Genomic DNA, 17,119 nt, shown 5'->3' on the forward strand with positions numbered 1-17,119 from the left:
CCGTGTGGTGGAGCAGGCCACCTGTACAAGACCTGTCCATGACACTGCCTCAGTTACTGGGATCAAGGAGGGAGGAAGGAATAGCAAGTATGCTGCTGCAAAAGAAACCACATTGGAATTTGGGATAGTTGTAATCCTCCCAACCACCAAGTCCCGCAGTGAGGAAAACATGACAAAAGAAGGACACCAAGAGTGATAAGAAGGAGTAAGAAAGAAAATGCTGCAGAAGTTGCCAGATATGAAAACCATCCCCTGAGCCTCCTCCTCAGCAACAGGATCAACGGAAGAGGAGACAGCAGAGGAATATGCAGGTGTGTGGCAAGTGGTGAGAAAGAAAACCACAAAGAAGACCCGAAAAAGCGACCAAATCACCACCCAAACCAGTGGCAAGAGGCGACTCATATCTGAAACGTACTAGTGACTCGTTGGATGAGGAAGGGCAAGAAAGACGACACCAGCAAAAGAAGCGGTAAAAGGCAAAGGAACTGGAGGGAAGACTCTCACTGGAAACAGCAAAGAGCCCAGTGCACCCGAATCCCAAAATGCCCAATGCAGAGGGATGCCCGGCTCTGGGAGGCCTGGAGCAGTAATGTCCTCGATGAGGAACAGAGGGGATAGACAGCACCAATGGGATATCAGCCCCAACCTCCCTGCTTGCATGATTACCATCCCCCCAACTGATATCACCAGGCAAAAGTAAGGGGCATGTGAGGAGACAGGCGACTACATCTGAGTGAGATGGAGACTAAGTGAGTAGTGAATTAGGTTCAAGTGGTAATTTGGTGCACGAGGGGAAGAGATGTGGTATACATAGGAATGATTCTAAGTTAATTAAGGAAGTAATTAAATTAAGCTAGGTAAACAACATAAGAGAGCCCATGAAACAGCGGAGAGAGGGAACCGGGGGTTTACAGATAAAATCTATAAGTGACGTCACAGGAGCCCCATAAGTTGATTGGTTGGTAAGTATGGGCCTTTCCAGACTCGGCATGGAGGAGACAATTGGTGAGTGACAGGTGAGTTATTATATTATACCTTACTGTAGTAAACACCCTATATAAAGTTTAAGGTGCGTCAGTGCAGCTTGGCCATGTGGAATAGCAGTAATCTCAGGATTACCCCCAGTGCCACGTGGAAGTGAGCATAAGAATAGGAAGATTGAGCAGTTCAACATATGGCTGGAGAAATGGAGTAGAAGGGAGGGTGATAGATTTCTGAAGCATTGAGACTGGTTCTGGGGCAGGTGAGACCTGTACAGGGAAGACAGATTGCACCTTAACAGGACTGGGACTAATGTTCTTGCAGGGAGGTTTGCTGATGCTGTCAGGGAGGTTTTAAACTAGATTGGCAGGGGATGGGAACCAGAGGGGAAGTTCAAAGTGGAGTGGAGAGGAACTGGCAGTAGGAAGCAGGGAAGTATTAACTGATAAGGAGGATATATCAGAGAATAGTATCAAGGTAGAATACTTGGAGACTTTGATAGAATTAGAGCAGGCAATAGTAAGCCATTAGATGGGGTCAGAGTAAGGGGGAAAGTAAAAAAGCCCAAATCAGGGCTAATGTGCTTGCATGTGAATGCACGGAGTGTGGTTAATCAGATTGGTGCACAATAGGCACAGGTTGACAAATGGAATTATGATATTATTGCTATAACAGAGAGCTGGCTCAAAGAAGGGCAGGATTGAGCGCTATATATTCCTGGGTACAAGGTGTTTAGGAGAGACAAGAAAGGAAGAAAAAGTGGGAAGGTGGGGTGTGGCAGTATTGATTAAAGATGGCATTACAGTACTGGAGAGAGAGGATGTTCCAAAGGGGTCAAGGATGGAATCTCTCTGGCTAGAGGTAAGGAATGAAAAATGTGCAATAACATTGATTGGTGTAGTGTATAGGCCACCAACTAGTGGAAGGAATGTAGAGAAACAAATCTGCAAAGAAATTACAGAGAGGTGCAAGAATTAGAGTAATTATAATGGAGGACTTCAATTATCCAAATATAGACAGGGGTAGGAATAGTGCAAATGGACAAAAGGGGTGCGAGTTCCTGGATTGTGTTCAAGATCATTTTCTGCAGCAGTATGTTTCTGGTCCAACGAGAGGGAAGGCACTGTTGGACCTGGTTCTGGGGAATGAGTTGGCCCAAATGGATCAATTATCAGTGGGAGAGCATTTAGGAGATGGTGACCATTGTATCATAAGGTTTAGGTTGGCTATTGAAAAGGACAAGGAACAATCCAGAGCAGGGATAATTATTTGGGGGAAATGCTGGAAAAACTCAGCAGGTCTGGCAGCACCTGTGGAGAGAGAAACAAAGTTAATGTTTCAAGTCCATATGACTCTTCTTCAGAGCTAAAGAGAGGTAGAAATGTGATGGATGTTATACTGTTTAAGAGGGGGAGGAGCAGATGGAGCAAAATAGAAGGTCAGGGATAGGTGGGAGCTCAGGAGAGATTGACAAAGATGTCATGGACGCAAGACAAAAGGGAGCGTTAATGGTAGTGTGAAAGACTAAAGAGGGTACAGAGAGTGGCATAAAGGTAAGATAGAATGTGTTACTATCCATCAAAGTTCTACTTCTCTTTAGCTCTGAAGAAGAGTCAGATGGACTTGAAATGCTAACTCTGTTTCTCTTTCCACAGATGCTGCCAGACCTGCTGAGTTTTTCCAGCATTTTCTGTTTTTATAACTAAAGCTGGTGTTGGTCCTTTAGAGAATGAGTCTGGGGAATTGATAATGGAAAACAAGGACTTTGCAGAGGTGTTGGTTAAAGAGATGTATAGTTGCTTGTCTTGTTCACAAAGGTCCCAGACTCACTGTAGAGGGTGCAATGTTGCTTTAGATTTCTAATAACTGCAAGTTCCAGTGCAAAATCCCATAGAAATTCTGTGGGCATGTGTAAGCGTAATGGGCAGCTGGTACCTTTTGTTTGTTGCCAATTGCAAAGACTGGACCAATGAGGTAGATCTTACTAAGGCAAGGCATTTTGCAACATGCACTGTTAGAATTGTTCATGTACTCTTGGTTGCAAAGGTCCTAGAAGTGCGAGTTGATACGAGAGCTGCGACACAACAGGATGTTTGGGATGTTGATGAACAATGGGGCAATTAGTGCACCTCCTTAACCAAACAGATTTTAGGAATGGGAAATTAACAGATGAATCATTGAGAGGGGGGATAAATTAGAGTGGGTGAATTCAATGTCAAATCAGAAACAGAAAGACAGGTTGAATTGAGCGAGAAAGAAAAAGAGACAAATGTAAAGTAAGAAAATATAAAATTATTAAAATTTTACATTTATTTAGTCTTTTAAAACAACTTGCAACATGAAGGAATGAGATTCTGCATTTATTGTTGATCACTTTTTTTTATTCATTTACGGGATGTGGGCGTTGCTGGCTCGGCAGCATTTATTGTCCATCCCTAATTGCCCTTGAGAAGGTGGTGCTGCCTTCGTGATCCACTGCAGTTCTTGTGATGTAGGTACACCCACAGTGCTGTTAAGAGGGAGTTCCAGGATTTTGAACCAGCGACAATGAAGGAACGGCGATATATTCCCAAGTCAGGATGGTGAGTGGCTTGAAGTGGAAGTTCAAGGTGGTAGTATTCCCATGTATCTGCTGCCCTTGTCCTTCTAGATGGTAGCAGTCGTGGGTTTGGAAGGTGCTGCCTAAGGACCCTTGGTGAGCTTCTGCATGCACCGTGTAAATGGTACACACTGCTGTCACCATGCATCGGTGGTGGATGTAGTGAATGTTTGTGGAAGGGGTGCCAATCAAGCGGGCTGCTTTGTCCCAGATGGTGTCAAGATTCTTGAGCGTGTTTGGAGCTGCACTCTTCCAGGCTAGTGGAGAGTATTCCATCACACTCCTGACCTGTGCCTTGTAGGTGGTGGACAGGCTTTAGGGAGTCAGGAGGTGAGTTACTCGTCACAGGATTCCTAGCTTCTGACCTGCTCTTGTAGCCACAGTATTTATGTGGCTAGTTCATTTCAGTTTCTGGTCAATGGTGTGTTGATAGTGGGGGACTCAGTGGTGGTAATGCCATTGAATGTTAAGGGGCGAGAATTAGATTCTCTCTTGTTGGAGATGGTCATTGCCTGACGCTTGCGTGGCGTGAATGTTACTTGCCACTTGTCAGCCTCAAGCCTGGATGTTGTCCAAGTCTTGCTGCATTTGGACATGGACTGCTTCAGTATCTGAGGAGTTGTGAATGGTACTGAACATTGTACAATCATCAGCGAACCTTATGATGGAAGTAAGATCATTGAAGAAACAGCTAAAGATGGTTGGGTTTAGGACACTACTCTGAGGAACTCCTGTAGTGATGTCCTGGAACTGAGATGATTGACCTCCAACAACCCCAACCATCTTTCTTTGTGCTAGGTATGATGCCAACCAGCGGAGAGTTTCCCCCTGATTCCCATTGATTCCAGTTGTGCTTGGGCTCCTTGATGCCACATTTGGTCAAATGCTGCCTTGCTGTCAAGGGCAGTCACTCTCACCTCACCTCTGGTGTTCAGCTCTGTTTGAACCAAGGCTGGGCAAGAGAGGCTTTTGGGCAATTAATAACAAAGATATAATCAAAAGGGTACATATACTGTTAATTACTAGAATTAACCCTCTATGGTGAGTTTGGGCAGTTCACGAGCAAATGCAGGACCTTCATGAAAATTCTAGAGATGCTATTTTCACAATGCCAATGGTGGAGAAACACAAATCGGTGATGTGACAGTTTGCAAAAAACAGGGCACCTCTTCCTCACTACAAGTTGTGACCGATTTACGCATTAACAATGGCATACACTTTTCAGGAGGCTTAGAATTACTTATACAAGCTTATCCAGTTTCCCCTTAAATGCATCTATACTATTTGCCACAACTACTCCCTCTGGTCAGGAATTTCACATTCTCACCACTCTTGGGTAAAAAACCTTTTTCTGAATTCTCTATTTGATGGTTTGGTGACTATCTTATGCTGACCATCTCTAATTTTTCTCTTTCACACAACAGGAAAGACTCTTTTCTTTACCTACGCTATCAAAAGCCTTCATATATCTTTAAAGCCTTCTATTAGGTTCAATCTTCTCTTTTCAGGAAAATAGGGACACATGCTGTTCATCCTTTCCTGATAGGTATAATCTGGCAGTTCTGATTTCATCCTTGAAAAATATTTATTGCAGCCTCTCCACTCATTTTATACTTCTATAATATGACATTTTTTTTAAGAAAACCTGCCCCGTATTTTTTTAAATTGTAAATTAATCGATTAAATATTTGTAAATGGTACAACACTTTCAATTTAATTGTTTTTTTTAAGAAACACACCTATCCAATATGTTTTTCCACTGCAGTAAATTTGATTACAGTAACAAATGATACCATCAGATTTTCTCCCCTTACTGATTTTTTTTAATATGGTGACTTCTACTGGGTTGTGCTTTATAGGCACTAATGATCTTTCGTGAGGCCATTCTTCACATAACCAGATATTCAGCCAGTTTAAGTGATCAGTTGGTTGTATTTTCTATTATCTAGTGCATTTAATAATTAAATGGTCTCCTGGATGAATAAAATAGAAGAGTCATACGGACTTGAAACGTTAACTCTGTCTTTCTCTCCACAGATGCTGTCAGACCTGCTGAGTTTTACCAGCATTTTTTGTTTTTGTTTCAGATTTCCAGTATCCGCAGTATTTTGTCTTTATAATAAAATATTCATGTTCAGTTTATGTTAAAAAATACATACCCAGAAATCTCTTCATGCTCTTTTCAAAGTCCTCGATAACTTCATCAAATAGTTCATTTACAATGGTCTCTCTCACCTTTCCTTCTCTCAGTGAGAGCGGTACCAGAGTCAGAATAGAGTCCAGCCACTCTCGCTGGATTGGTACCACAGGGCTACTCTCCACACAGCGCTTCATGAACAGGTAATTTAACTGAAATTACATAGAACTCATTAGGATTTATATTTCAGACAAACACCAAACTTCTGGAGTAATTACCATTTCTGTTACACACTGCAAAAGAATGTCCCCTCATATTTCATCACAGTAATCCCAACGCTGTAATTTTTTTTAAAAAAATTGTATTTATGCTTGAAATGTAAAATTCATATTAATAGCAGGGAAGGAGAAAGAATAGTGCAAAATCAAATCAGTGAATTATTGACAAAGTCACAAGTATTTACATGACTAGACGAGGAATCATATGTATATTACCTCATGATTCCAGTCTATCTGTCTCAATGTAGACACTATATTGTCACCCTCCTGTGCCCATGCAGTACATGTGGCGTACCCTAGCTTTCCTGGTTTGCAAGTTCTTCATCATTCTTCACGGAAGCATGAATGCCAGCTTTCACACTCGCACCAATGACATTCAACTCCACCGCTCCAGAGACCCCTAGAATTATTGCCACCCTGCAACTGTCATGAAGTCTTGAAAAAGCTAAAATTTCCTCTTGATAAATAACAGCAAAACCAAAGCCAACCCTTGAGCCTCCATAGACAGCTATGTGAGTTCAGCTTGGGCTGCTTTGACCTCCTGTCGCCATAGACAAAACCCAAAATTGTTTAAACAAAGTTTTTTGGTCAATCCGGAGCTCAGCATTTTTCCTCACATCTGATGAGTTGTCAAGACCACTTTCTTTTGCCTTCAAAACGTCGTCTCTCTCTATGCCATTACCTTTCCACTATTGCTGAAACCCTAATTCATGTCTTTACCATCTTGAGGCTAGGCCTTCCCAACTCTCTCCTTGTTGATCTTCCCACATCCAGTTTCCACATCTCTTCTGATACTGTCCGACTATCCCTTTGCTCCAGTGTCAATTAGGATTCTTTTAATCTTTGTGCTCTCATCTTCTGCAATTCCTCCTTCAAAATCTCCATTTGTCATTGCTCCCCTGCCTTTAAAAGCCTTCAAAAATATCTTCTTTTCAACTGTGCTTTCACCCCTCATCCTATACTTCCTTTTCCCATTAAGCCATTAATGAGTACAGTGAACAGTTAAGGCCCCAGAATAGATCTTTGCAAGGTACTAGTCACATCAAAATCCAACAAAATGCCTCATATTATAAATATTTTAAAAAGTCGGTTGAACTAGTGTTGCCCAATTAGTTAGCAAATTGCCAAATGTGGCTAATTGGGAATCCAGATGAATTAGTTATAATAAACCAGTAATAGACACCATTGGGCATGTGATCCCAGTTCCAGGATTTTGACCCAGCGACAGTGAAGGAATGGTAATATAGTTCCAAGTCAGGATGGTGTGTGGCTTGGAGTGGAACTTCCAGGTGGTGGTATCCCCATGTCTCTGCTTCCCTTGTCCTTCTAGATGGTAGTGGTCGTGGGTTTGGAAGGTGCTGCCTAAGGAGCCTTGGTGAGTTCCTGCACTGCACCTTGTAGATGGTACTGTGCATGGTGGTGGAGGGAGTGAATGTTTGTGGATGGGGTGCCAATCAAGCGGGCTGCTTTGTCCTAGGTGGCGTCAAGCTTCATGAATGTTGTTGGAGCAGCACTCATCCAAACAAGTGGAGAGTATTCCATCAGACTTCTGACTTGTGCCTTGTAGATGGTGGACAGGCTTTGGGGAGTCAGAGATGAGTTACTTGCCATGGGATTCCTAGCCTCTGACCTGCTCTTGTAGCCACAGTATTTATATGGCTAGTCCAGTTCGGTTTCTGGCCAATGGTATGAAGAGGGAAGCCATTAGAGTGGTCATGTTGACCAATTGGAATAACTGCTTCAGGCCAGCAGAAAATACAAGTCCACCCAATAAAGAGATGTTACTGTAGACATTTCATGATAAAGGGCAAGTAGCACACAACCATGTTCTAGATGGACAGCAGGGGTGCTTTTGGTGCATCTCGTTATGTTAACATGCTCAGCATTCAATCTAATGAAGGTAAAGTATCAATCTCACTTGTTGAATAGAAACTTTAGAAGCTACATTGAGGTGTATTGTGACTGCTAAATTCATGATTTACTTCCAAAGTTTGATGAAAGAAAAGGACTACAGGGTTTCACACTGAAAGATGGTAAATGCTTGTTAAGTAAATATGCATGTGAACACAGGTACCTACATCACATGTAAGGCATTATGTGGCTAGAACAGTGTCATGCAGTCATACCTGTGACTAGTCAGCAGTTTCTATTGGAAAATACTGAGCTAGATATTATTGTTTTAAGCTTTGGAACAAAAATATTTAGTTTAACTTTCACAACTTTTTATTTTGGTAGCATCATTTTCCAATAAAAATCCAAACTTACCCTTTTCTGCTTTGCCTCGCTGTTCATCTGCAAGTTAGAGAAATGTGGAATTTATATATGTCCGTTCAATAATTCTACTTACTGCACCAAAAGAAATATCCAAAATCAATTAGAATTAACAACATAGATTGTTGACAATTCCGCAACATAAATAGATATAGATGTCAGTGTGTCTACAGTATTTTTGCTCCTTGGCCACCTTGTCCCTGCAATTCTCGCAAAATCAAGATGTTTTCTTATGTTTTTCATTTGGCCCATTTCCAATCAGTAACTGAAATTGCTAATGACCAAAATAAGAATTTAACCCACATACTTTTGAATTCAAAAATACATATTTCACAATAACATAATCAAATGTATCCATTCAATTTATTTTGAGTCTTTTAATTCCTCCAGTATTTGAAAAAGGAAAGACTTGCATTTATAAGGCGCCTTTCATGACCACAGGACACACCAAAGCTCTTTACAGCCAATTTAATAGTATTAATGTGTAGTCATGGTTATTACATATGAAATGCAGCAATTTGGACACAGCAAGCTCCTTCAAACACCGATCTGATAATGACCAAATAACCTTTTTTGGTGAAATTGAGTAAGGGATAACTATTGCCCATGTCACCGGTGAAAACTTTCCTGCTCGTCTTTGAAATAGTGCCATGAAACCTTTTACATGCACCTTAGAGAGTTGACAGGATCTCAGTTTCATGCTCTTTCCAAAATATGGTGACACTATGGGCGGAATTGTCCCAGATTTGCACTAAGTTCGGTAGCCGGCCACAATGGTGGTTTTTCATATCGTACTGTCCCTAATCCACCCCATTACTTATGAATTCCCAGGAAAGACACCGTTTGCATGGCAGGTGGGCTCTTATTCTCCTGTCACGCCATCACCTCGCTGCTTCATCACATCGGGCGCCATATTTAAAGTCCAGCAGCGCACACACATCTCAGTGCTTCAAGTCCACAACTGTTTCAGGGAAGATGTTCACAAAAAGCAAAAAGACTGCAGTTGCCAGGTTTAGCGATAGGTCATTGGAACGCCTTTTGTATGCCGTGGAGGCCCATTGCAATGTCCTCTACCACTGCTCTTGCCACAGGATGGGCAGCAGCGTGAGCAACCAGGCTTGGGAAGCGGTGGCAGCTGTGGTCAGTGCCAATGCCCTTCAAAAGAGGACAGCCACCCAGTGCTGCAAGAGGATGAATGATGATCTCTGTTCCGCCATGGTAAGTCACTCTTCTCATACTCTCAACCCCATCACACATTCACAGGGATCCCACTCACTGCCAGTTCAAAGGACATCACCATTTACTCTCTCATATGCACCTTCATTGTCCTCATCCTGTCCATGGGACCACTTACCACCTACACATGCCAGGCATATTTATCATCTGGCCTGGCAAGCGTCCTGCTTACACTATCTCCATCTCTACTCATGCAGGACAAGCTGGCACACAAGGGGGAGAGGTCACAGACTGGTGGAGGAATGCCTGAAATCAAGGTCCTTACGGACTTTGAAAACAGAGCCATCCAGCTGGCGGGCGACAATTTAGACCGGTCCTGTGCTGATGGTGAAGTCGGTGGTGGTCTATCAAGTGAGGGTCCAGGAATGCAACATCCAATAAACAACCATGCTGTGAGTGATGTGTCCTGTCTCACAGGCCACTGCCATGCACGAATTATCATCCCTTGCTCCCGCAGGCACACCTGGGAAACAACTGACGGAGTCCACGACCCAGGGCCTCCAATCAAACCCTGAAGAAACCTCTGAAGAGGAATCTGAAGGCACCCTCCTTGAAGGAGGATGGTAATGGCATAGCGGTATTGTCGCTGGACTAGTAATCCAGAGACCCAGGGTAATAACCTGGGGACCCGGGTTCGAATTCAGCCATGATGGTGGAATTTGAATTCAATAAAAATCTGGAATTATAAGTCTAATGATGACCATTGTTGAAAAACCATCTGGTTCACTAGTGCCCTTGAGAGAAGGAAATCTGTCCTTACCTGGTCTGGCCTCAAATGCCCTCTGCCAATAGCTGCTTGCCTAGCCAGCAACGCCCACATCCCATGAACTTAAAAAAAATGTCCCATCACAGTGCTCACCCTCCACACACCTCGGTGGGACTTAATCTTAGCCTCGGGATCACAATCTGGTGAGCACATCGTGCTTTCTGATCCACAGCTTCTCAGGTATCCAGCACTCAGAGGACTGCAGGAGGCCAGAAATTTGCTGAGTCTGAGTCAGATGACGAGCCTCTGGACTCGGTCAAGTCACAGTTGCTGCAGCTGCAAAGACAAGCTCAGAAACATCAGGAAGGGATGTCTGCTGCACTCCTCAGATTGCAAGGCACAATGGCGGAGTCCATCCGCCTTCAGGCTGAGGTGATAGTGCCAGAATGTCAATGCACTGAGGTCAACACTGGTAGGATGGCGGCTGCTATGGAGACTGGTCCAGGACGTTGCTCCTGCAATGCTGCATGGGCTCAACTCCATCGCTGATGCTATAGCTGGCCTCCAACAGTGTGTATGTGAAAAGGGGTGCAGTTCAGCTCGATCTCACTCCTCAAGGAGTCACCCTGGGGCCCCCAGGCACTCATACAGGGGAGGAGGTGTTGTTCCCCCCTCCCCCCATCCCTCCCAGGTGCTGCGTCTCTATGATACGACCCTGATCACAGGGCGCAAACGAGCTGCCCTCAGTCAGACATTCTCAGAGGCTATGTGAAAATCTATGGAGTGTCCTCACTGCATGTTGTCATTATCCTCCTGCAATCGAGCGACTATTAGGGCCTCCAATGCGTCTCCATGACAGGAGCATTATCACAGAGGGTTCGGTGCTGCCATAAGACAGACTGGAGTCAAACATTCACAGATACAATGAGGACCAGTGGGGTCTCCTCACTGCATGTCATCATCATCCTCCACAAACCTAGCAGCTACTGTGCGTGTGCCCGCCTCGTCTGGCCAGTGCGAGGGCCTCATGTCCATCATCGCTGCCTTCAAGGATCTTCTCACCTTCATCCCTGTCGGTTCTCCTCATCCAAGGAGACCTCCATCCCCTCCTCAGCCAGGACTTTTCCCCGTTGTAGCACCAGGTTGTAAAGGGCGCAGCAGGCGATGACGATGTGTGGCACCCTCTGTGGACTATATTGCAGGGCTTCACCAGACCGGTCCAGGAACCAGAGCCTCATTTTCAGCATCCCGATGGTCTGCTCCACCAAGTTGCAAACTGCAGCACGAGTCTCATTATACCGTCGCTCTGCTAGTCTGACGTCACCGCATGGGTGTCATCTGCCACGTGTGTCCCCGAGGAGCTATCCCTGCAGCTTCTGTGGACCCACGAATATGTCAGGGATCTGTGACTGACTGAGAATTTAGGAGTCTTGCACACTCCCTGGAAACAGTGTGCAGACCTGCAGGATGCACATTCAGCAAATGGAATCCCTTGCGGTTGATGTGGTTGACTGCATGTTGTGACGGAGACCTGAGCGCCATGTGAGTGCAGTCAATTGCACCCTGCACCTGTGGGAAACCTGAGATCTGGGCAAATCCAATTACTCTTGTATCCTGGCTGTCCTGGTCCCGGGTGAAATGCACAATGTTGTGTGTCCTTGCAAAGAAGGCATCTATGACCTCATGGATGCATTTGTGGATGGACGCTTGTGATACCCCACAGGGGTCACCTGTGGAGCCCTGAAAGGAGCCATTGGCGTAGAAATTGAGCGCCGCTGTCACTTTCACTACCATTAGCGGTGGATGCCCTCCATGTCCCTGTGGCGCCAAATCCTGCAGCAGGTGGTAGATATGACTGACCAGTTCCCTAGACATGCGCAGTCTTCGATGACTCTGGTTCTCTGTCATCTGCAGGAATGAAAGGCAACGTCTATAGACCCTGGGTGTCGTTAAGTGCCAACCAGCGACAGCTTGCTGTGGCTCTTCGGAGGCATGTGCGAGAGCCCTAGCCGCCTCTTCTTCCTGAGGGTGCTGCTCCTCACTCTGTGCAGCCAGGCACCTTTCTCCTCCATCGTCTTCACTCTCTGTATGCCGCGAGGCATACAGCTAGTTCATCAGGCTCCATGATCCAGATGTAGTCTTCCCGCAGGATGAAAGAGGGACACACATGGGTTAGCATGGTTGTACCAAGAACATGTCCTGGTTAAGCGTGAAGGCCCTTAACACATCGCAGAGAGTGCTGGTAACCAGAGTGCTAGGGCCAAAGATTAGTGCGCTGCATGGCTGCCCGAAACCCCACCCACCTCCACCCCACTCCACCTGACTGATTGACGGCAGCTTTGCCCATTGGACTGCATGCTGTGCTCTCAGCTCAGGCACAGGCATTCTCCTAACCTGCGCTGCAAGGCAGCACTGTTAGCTTGAACCATTGGGGAGACTGGTCCAAGCTGGGATACTGACATTGCAAGGGGCTGTGAGCGCCTCCACCAGTGACTGCTCCATGGCCAGCTTTAGCAAGGAGATTGTACAACGTGTCCAGTTGTCCAACTGTTCTACAGTCCACTAAAATGCTCATTATTTTGCAGTCTGTGCCGGGGGGGTGAAAAGCTCTGGAGCACTTAGCGGTACTTTGATGCCTCTGCATTGCATGAGTGAGCAGATAAACTAAATGCCCGACTCCAATCATATCAATGACTGCGCCTTAACTGTCTCAGTTGCAGGGGAATGGTCACTTTATATAAGGCGTCCCTAATGCGTACTTCCCTTGCCCACCCTATCCCCCACCAAGAAAGCTTGTCCGCTACATTCAACCGCAGGGCTGCCCTTGCAGCCCACCCCCCCCAACGCCCCTCAAGCTTGAAGTCCAACAGGCAACCTTGACCTCTGCGCAATGTTACTGTGTACTCACCTCCCAGTACCCCTCAAAGTCCAGCCTGCCAAATGCATGCATTTTATATGCTGTTGTCAAACATGTCGGCGTGCTTTCCTGCCAACGTGGGTGGATGATCTAGCAGGGGAGGGAATGATTCCGGCGGGCAGGCCTAATAAAGATATGCAGATGTAATACAATGAGGTTCCCGACGTCCAATGGCAGGAAACACGGCCCGCCATTGGCAGGCTGAGCGGATGATCGCAATCCGGTTTCATACCATCGTGCACAGAAAATCCCGGCCTATAGCACTCCCTTGGTACTGTACTGAAGTGTCAGCCTAAGTTTTTGTACTCAAGTCCTGGACTGAAACTTTTACACACAACCTTCTGACTCAGAGGCAGAAGTGCTACCAAAAATGCATCAACTTCTCCCAAAAGCCTAGGTTTTGGCGTGATATTTTTGCCCGTGATGCTTTGAGCTGAATTTGAATTGTGCAGTCTGAGCAAATGCAGTGCAATGTCCCCCATAAGCTGTGTGGCCTGCAGCCCCTTTAAACTACTCTGCCTGTGCAACCAAACAAAAAGATTTAAAGAGGCCATACAAGTGAAGAAATCACTTGTGTACTTTAAAAAAAATTAAATTAATGCAGTGTACCTAATTTTTGAGGTTGCAAAACTACTATTCAATCAGCTATATGAAGGAAAATTTAGGCATGACATTTCTGCATGACTTCTGTCCAGATCACAGTGGAATTTAGCCAAAAATAAATAAAATAACAAAAGATTGTGCAAGTTTGAGGCTAAATGATCTGTGTCCATAATGACTTTGAGTGTCCAGAAACACTTTAAGCTGAGGTTTTTGCAATCATTTACATTCTTTCGAAATTTCCTTCACCACAAGCAGTCTCCACCCACATAATGTGCTCCCAAGGTTAGAATGGTGAGTCTCATTGATAATGGCTCTTAGAGGTGGTCATCACATTGTGCCCAGACATTTGGATCCATAGGCACATTAATCTGTTCACATGAATCCATCACTTTAATTCAGTTTAAATTAGTTGGTAAATTGATTTGGTCAACTGAAGCCAGTTTCAAAGCAAGACCAGCTGCATTAAATTAGTCTTTTGAAGACTTTTAACAAAAGACAAACACTCACTGTAGACGGCCACTGAGGCTCAGGAGGAATGGGATCCTGTATCTCAAGTTCATGCATAGTTTCTTCATAAATCTGACGTGCACCATTAATCCTATAAATAATAAAAACAATTAAAAATTAAGCCTTTGATGACTGAATCTTCTTTGTACCTTGTAGGTACATCCATCAGGTTAACTCTGAAATCATTATGAAATGGTCTTTTGGTGAATCATAAGAAAATAAGATCAGAAGCAAAAGTAAACTATACAACTCCACCATTCAATATGATCCTGGCTGATCTTCGTCTTCAACTCCACTTTTCCGCCCTGCCCTCACATTCCTTGATTTCCTGAGAGACCAAAGATCTGTCTATATCAGCTTTAAATATATTCAGTGATTGAGCATGCACAAACATCTCCAGTGGAGAATTCCAATGATTCATAACTCTTTGAATGAAGGAATTTGTCGTCATCTAGAGGACCTCCCATCTAGGGACCAATCTAGTGAACCTTCATTCAAGTCTTCAATGCAAATATATCCTTCCTTAAATAATGGCATGAGTTTAAAATCAACGGAAGTGAAGCTCCACTTTGGTGGGAGTGCAAAACAGTAATGGATCATTGGAAAGGAAAATCAGGTGAGGTGTATTAACAGTGCCACTACCTCACAAGACATTTTTCTTCTCCTATGAAAATTGAATACCGCCTCCAATTCATCCCAACTGCATTACATGACAGGGCTAACATGTGGCTGCTAAAATTGAAGAAACTACTTGGTCCTGAAGGATACCCTTATCCAACAAATGCCACAACTTTAGAATATTCAACTTACATAATCTTGCTAAGTAGCTGTTCCTGATACTTGTGCCAACTGTAACGCATGAGTTTGCTTTTAGAAAATTCATTATTCAACACTGATTCAGGTGCAGGAAGTATAGGAGGCAATCGAGTTCGAATTTTGTCTGGCTCAGGTGCACAGGCACTTTTCTTTGAGGCCTTCATCTAAATTAATGAAAACAAGAATGTCAGCAAAATGTGATTATCCCCAAAGATCACTTAAAAATGATTCTCACTATTAAAACAAAAATTTACAAAAGTGAAAATAAAAAAGAAAGTCTTGCATTTATTTACCATCTGTCATGACCTCAGGGCCTCCCAAAGGTTAATTAAGTATTGTTGAAGTGTAGTCATGGTTATAAAGTAGGAAATGTGGCAGCCAATTTGAACACAACAAGCTCCTATAAACAGCAATGTGATGATGATCAGATAATATGTTTTCAGTGATGTTGATTGCCCTGCCTTCATCAAAAGAGTGCCATGGGATCTTTTACATCCAGCTGAGAGAGCAGAAGGGGCCTCAGTTTAACATCTCAGCCAAAAGGCAGTACCTTGGACCAGAGCCCGGGAGAATGGGGTTCACACAGTGCCAATCACTGGGGCCCAGGGGCTAGGAGGGGCCTGGGCTTGATGGTGTAAATGGAGTTCTCATCATTATACGGATTGAGCTGCCAGAGCTTCCGGCTGAAAGAATGGCTTTTAAAAAAAATCGGAACTGTCAGGGGTGGGTGTGTTTGCGGGGGGGGGGGGTGGCGGCTGCTGGGGTCACTTTTAAGGTTTGGTACCAAATTAAATTCTGTACGGGTCTCAAAATTCTCTTCTGAATTTAAACCAGAGCCAGAATTTTTACCTTGGTCGGTAAAACGAAGCGAAATAACATCGGGCGAGTGTCCTGACGTCATGGCGCCTTCACTCAATATTTCGGTCAGCAGGTGTGCAGGGGAGTTGACAGCGTGCCCAATTAACAGGCTTATTAAGGCCATTAACAATGTAATGGAATTAAATTTTTCGATGCCCGTCCAACCTTACGGTTGGCGGGCCAAGCAGACTTTGGATTTTTTAGGAAACCTCATCCATTGGCAGGATGAGGTTTCCAACAGCAATTAAAAATAAAATGAAAAATTTAACTTTTTGTTAATAACATGTCCCTGCTCATGTGGCAGAGTCACATGAGGGGATATGTATTGTAACATTTTTAAACTCTTTAAAAAATTTTTTTTGTATTTTCATCAGCTGCCTCAGAGCCTTTCCTGTGCACACTTGTGCACATGTGCGAAGTTCCTGCTTGCCCTCCTCTCCCCCCACCCCCAACACAGGCAGCGCTGAGTGCTGCAGCACACGTTTCATGCCAGTTGGGCCTTAATTGGTCTGCCAGCGTGAAATCACAGCCTGATCCCGAATGCTCCCGTCCTCCCCTGCCGAGCCTGCCCAACAAGGTAAAAATTCTGGCCCAACATATAAATAGCAGTCTAAGTTTTATTATGCCCTAAAGTAGGCACAATTCTGATGACATGCTGCGTTGACGTACCAGAGGCTTGAGAATCTTGAGCATCATCAAAATAAAGTAAGAAACTAAAAATCCGGAGTGATGCAAAACAGGAGGTTGACTTACTATCACTCATATTATTACTCTTGCAAAGTCTGGAAATTAAATCCCTATTTGTCACTAAGGGATCGCTTAAAGAAAGGTTTTATGAATCTTTAATCCATCCTAAGCTCATTCCACCTCGCACCATCCAGTTTAAAATCTAGCAGAAGGTGGTCACACTGTGGGACTAAACTTTCTCTGGGGGGAGGATTCCTGATTATGGGTTTTTACCATAAAGGCCCTTTATTGAAATCCAACCCTATGACTTCAGTACTTCTAGAAATGATTTCTCTCAGGGTATTGCTGTCATACTCTTTATTTTTGCTGTTAGAGTTTATTTATTAATCACATTTTTAAAATAATGTGCTGTTTGCAGACTTGTTTTGTACAATTGTAATGCAACATCATATGGAATCTGTGGGGATAGGCTGTATATTCACAAGAGTACAACAGAATTTGTAAGTTAGCTTCTGGGGGAAAG

The 17,119-nt window shown here is 44.2% G+C and overlaps 1 protein-coding gene across 1 annotated transcript in view; it reads right to left on the reverse strand.

Annotated features, from left to right (window-relative positions):
- The window catches only part of dnah12 (dynein, axonemal, heavy chain 12), a 349,430-nt gene extending 334,221 nt beyond the window's left edge, over positions 1-15,209 (reverse strand). The window contains exons 1-4 of the mRNA XM_078543543.1: positions 15,046-15,209; positions 14,236-14,326; positions 8,261-8,287; positions 5,740-5,929 (exon numbers count right to left, since the gene is read on the reverse strand). Of these exons, the coding sequence (XP_078399669.1) occupies positions 5,740-5,929; positions 8,261-8,287; positions 14,236-14,326; positions 15,046-15,095 (358 nt within the window). The 5' untranslated portion in view covers positions 15,096-15,209. The remainder of the gene's footprint in view (positions 1-5,739; positions 5,930-8,260; positions 8,288-14,235; positions 14,327-15,045) is intronic.
- Positions 15,210-17,119: the final 1,910 nt, after the last annotated feature.

This window comes from Cetorhinus maximus, chromosome 6 (genome assembly GCF_964194155.1).
Source record: "Cetorhinus maximus chromosome 6, sCetMax3.hap1.1, whole genome shotgun sequence".
Lineage (NCBI taxonomy): Eukaryota > Metazoa > Chordata > Chondrichthyes > Lamniformes > Cetorhinidae > Cetorhinus > Cetorhinus maximus.